Source organism: Suricata suricatta, chromosome 6 (assembly GCF_006229205.1).
Source record: "Suricata suricatta isolate VVHF042 chromosome 6, meerkat_22Aug2017_6uvM2_HiC, whole genome shotgun sequence".
Taxonomy (NCBI): domain Eukaryota; kingdom Metazoa; phylum Chordata; class Mammalia; order Carnivora; family Herpestidae; genus Suricata; species Suricata suricatta.
Genome location: NC_043705.1, coordinates 2,721,092 through 2,723,278, shown reverse-complemented (window position 1 = coordinate 2,723,278; position 2,187 = coordinate 2,721,092). Strand labels below are relative to the sequence as shown.

General features: G+C 36.9%; 1 protein-coding gene across 1 annotated transcript; it reads right to left on the bottom strand.

Annotated features, from left to right (window-relative positions):
* Positions 1 to 761: 761 nt before the first annotated feature.
* Positions 762 to 1,706, bottom strand: LOC115294076 (olfactory receptor 14A16-like). The gene has a single exon (XM_029941780.1). The coding sequence runs from the start codon at positions 1,704 to 1,706 to the stop codon at positions 762 to 764; it is 945 nt and encodes a 314-aa protein (XP_029797640.1).
* Between the last annotated feature and the right edge of the window lie 481 nt (positions 1,707 to 2,187).

Here is a 2,187-nt window from a genome sequence, read left to right as displayed (position 1 = left end):
AAGAAAACGGCCTATGGACTCCTCCTCACAATGAATTAACCTTTGTGTTTTCTATGCGAAAAACATTGCCTTGTATTTGAATGCTGAGAATACCTTCCTTTCCCATCTGATAAGCATCTAAATAATGTACAATCAATCACTATTGATAAGGATTATGCATGAGTCTTCTACCAATCTATATTCTGGGAAATTTTTACATACCAATGAGTTTGTCATCAAAAGTCATTGTCAGAGGCAATTGCCACTCCTGTTTTGTACCCCATACAATTTTTTAATAAATAAAGCCGACTCTCCAGTCAGTGCAGAGATGCCTTCCTGGTGAGCAGAGATGTCTGCCTGGTGATCAAAAGAAACTCATAGCTCTCTCATTCCCTTCCCATTTCACCAATTGTCATCTCTTTCCTGCAGTCACCTTCCATCCTTGGGGGAACCCTGGGCCTGCTGGAGCAAGACTCTGGCATAACACACTAAGAGAACACCTAATATAAACTATAGATTTGGATAATCATGAGGTTTAACAGTAGATATACCTTTGTTGTTTTTTTTAAAGTATGATGCTGGTAAGATATATTGTTATTGTGGAAGACTATGCAATGGTGTATGCAGGGGATATAGGGAAATTTTCTGTACTCCCTCATAATGCTTTTAAACCTGAAAAAGCTCTAGAAAATTTTGAAGCAAATATTCTAGGAAATAATGTGTGTAAAATTGTAGATCATATGTATTATTGAAAATAAAAGAAAAGAAAGAGCGAATATCTTTTACCTTGTGGTGAATATTCTTTTCAGTAGCCTCCGTAGTGACATTTTCATGGCATTATTTCTTAGACTGTATATAAAAGGATTAACAGTTGGGGGCACCATAGTGTAGAACATAGAAATTAAAAGGTCAGAAATAGAAGGATTCCCTGAAGCTGGCTTTAGATAAGCAACGAAGCCAGTGAAGAAAAATAATACAACTACCACCAGATGTGGAAGGCAAGTGCTGTAGGCTTTTGACTGACCTTCTGTTGATGGAATCTTCTTGACAGCAGAAACGATGTTCACATAGGAAATAATGATGCAAATAAAACAGCATATATCCAACACCACACTAATGATGATAGGTACAATTTCTCTTGTTAAATTTTCTGAGCAAGATATAGCCAATAACTTGGGGATGTAACCAAAGAACTGATGGACTATGTTAGACCCACAGTAGGATAAGGAGAAGGTACTAACTGTATGCATCACAGCAGTCAGACCCCCACCCAGCCACGACACAGCTATCAAATAAACACACATGTCTTTAGTGATGATGATTTCATAGTGCAGGGGATGGCATATGGCAGCATAACGGTCAAAGCACATTGCTGTCAGGAGATTCAGTTCTGTGGTGGCAGAAAAAATCACCAGAAAGACCTGGGCAACACAGCCAGTGAATGAGATGGAGTTATCATGAGACAAAGAGTTGGCAATGGATTTGGGAATGATGATTGAAATTAGGCAGAGATCCCAAAAGGATAAGTTATTCAAGAAGTAGTACATGGGCGTGTGGAGACTCTGGTCCAAAGTTGTGATCATAATAATGAGGACATTCCCCATCAGAGCACCGAAGTAAATCAAAAAGAAGAGGACTAAATGCAAAATGTGTATATTTTTATCTGTAGAAAATCCCATGAGGATAAATTCTGTCACAGCTGTGAGATTTGTCACTATTGGAAGCATAATCTGTATACAAAATAGGAAACAAAATATCACTATCAAGTTTTCAATATTGAACATAAAACGACTTTCTACAATGGCAGTCCTCCAAACCGTTTACCAGAGAAATTACTTTCATCTAACTCTTACTCAGTATATCAATAACCAATTATTTCTTGAGTCATTAAGTTTTATTGAAACACTTTATTTTCAGTTCCTGTAAATGTGCAATTCTTATGTTGTCCACATATGTCCTGTAAAAATGTTGAAGGATTGAAAACTTCAACTGTCCTTATCAAAACATGAAAAACGTGTATCCTTCCCATATCTCTCAGTACATTCAGAGTGACAAACCGTTCAAAGTATTAAATTGCGTCTGAGACAAATGGCCCTCTATTTCATAATTAGCCTATGAATAATGAAATTTTTTAAAGCATTCCTTCAAGGAGTGGAGTAGTAAACAATTCTAAGAAAAATGATTACAGACCTGCAATCCCTCAGTGAA